The sequence below is a fragment of the Pyrgilauda ruficollis genome, unplaced genomic scaffold, assembly GCF_017590135.1.
Source record: "Pyrgilauda ruficollis isolate IOZ18807 unplaced genomic scaffold, ASM1759013v1 scaffold15363, whole genome shotgun sequence".
In the NCBI taxonomy this organism is placed as follows: Eukaryota; Metazoa; Chordata; class Aves; order Passeriformes; family Passeridae; genus Pyrgilauda; species Pyrgilauda ruficollis.
Window position 1 is genome coordinate 1 of NW_024514059.1, and position 403 is coordinate 403.

Sequence of the window (403 nt, forward strand, 5' to 3'; positions counted from 1 at the left end):
GGTGGTCCAGGTCAGGGTGGCCCAGGTTTCCACTCACTCTGGACCTGGATCACGGCCTCCAGGGAGCGCACGGCGTTGGCGTTGGGCTTCTGCCTCAGGCTGTCCTCGGGGAGCGGCTCCGGCTGCAGGGACAGGAGGGGACACAGGGGGACACGGGGGGGAGTTCATGGTGGCGGTGGCACCGGGGGACATGGGGGGTTCAGCTGTGCCCGGGCTGGGGTGGCACAGGGTCGGTGCCAGTCTCACCTCGTGGCCCAGCAGGGCAGACACGCAGGCCTCGGACGCGTCACAAATGGCCGTGAGGTCGTGTCCCCCCTCCAGTGCCAGCACCACGGCCCCCCCCGCCAGGCTCATCAGCTGCTTGGTCATGTAGCCAAAACCTGTGGGACACCCAGCAATGTCA

General features: G+C 68.2%; 1 protein-coding gene across 1 annotated transcript; it reads right to left on the bottom strand.

The window, feature by feature from the left end:
• LOC121350438 (histone deacetylase 7-like) lies at nucleotides 1-391 on the bottom strand. Its single transcript, XM_041461768.1, has 2 exons — nucleotides 247-391; nucleotides 1-122 (listed from the first exon to the last, which is right to left on the bottom strand). The coding sequence occupies exons 1-2, from the start codon at nucleotides 367-369 to the stop codon at nucleotides 12-14; spliced, it is 234 nt and encodes a 77-aa protein (XP_041317702.1). The 5' UTR covers nucleotides 370-391; the 3' UTR covers nucleotides 1-11.
• Between the last annotated feature and the right edge of the window lie 12 nt (nucleotides 392-403).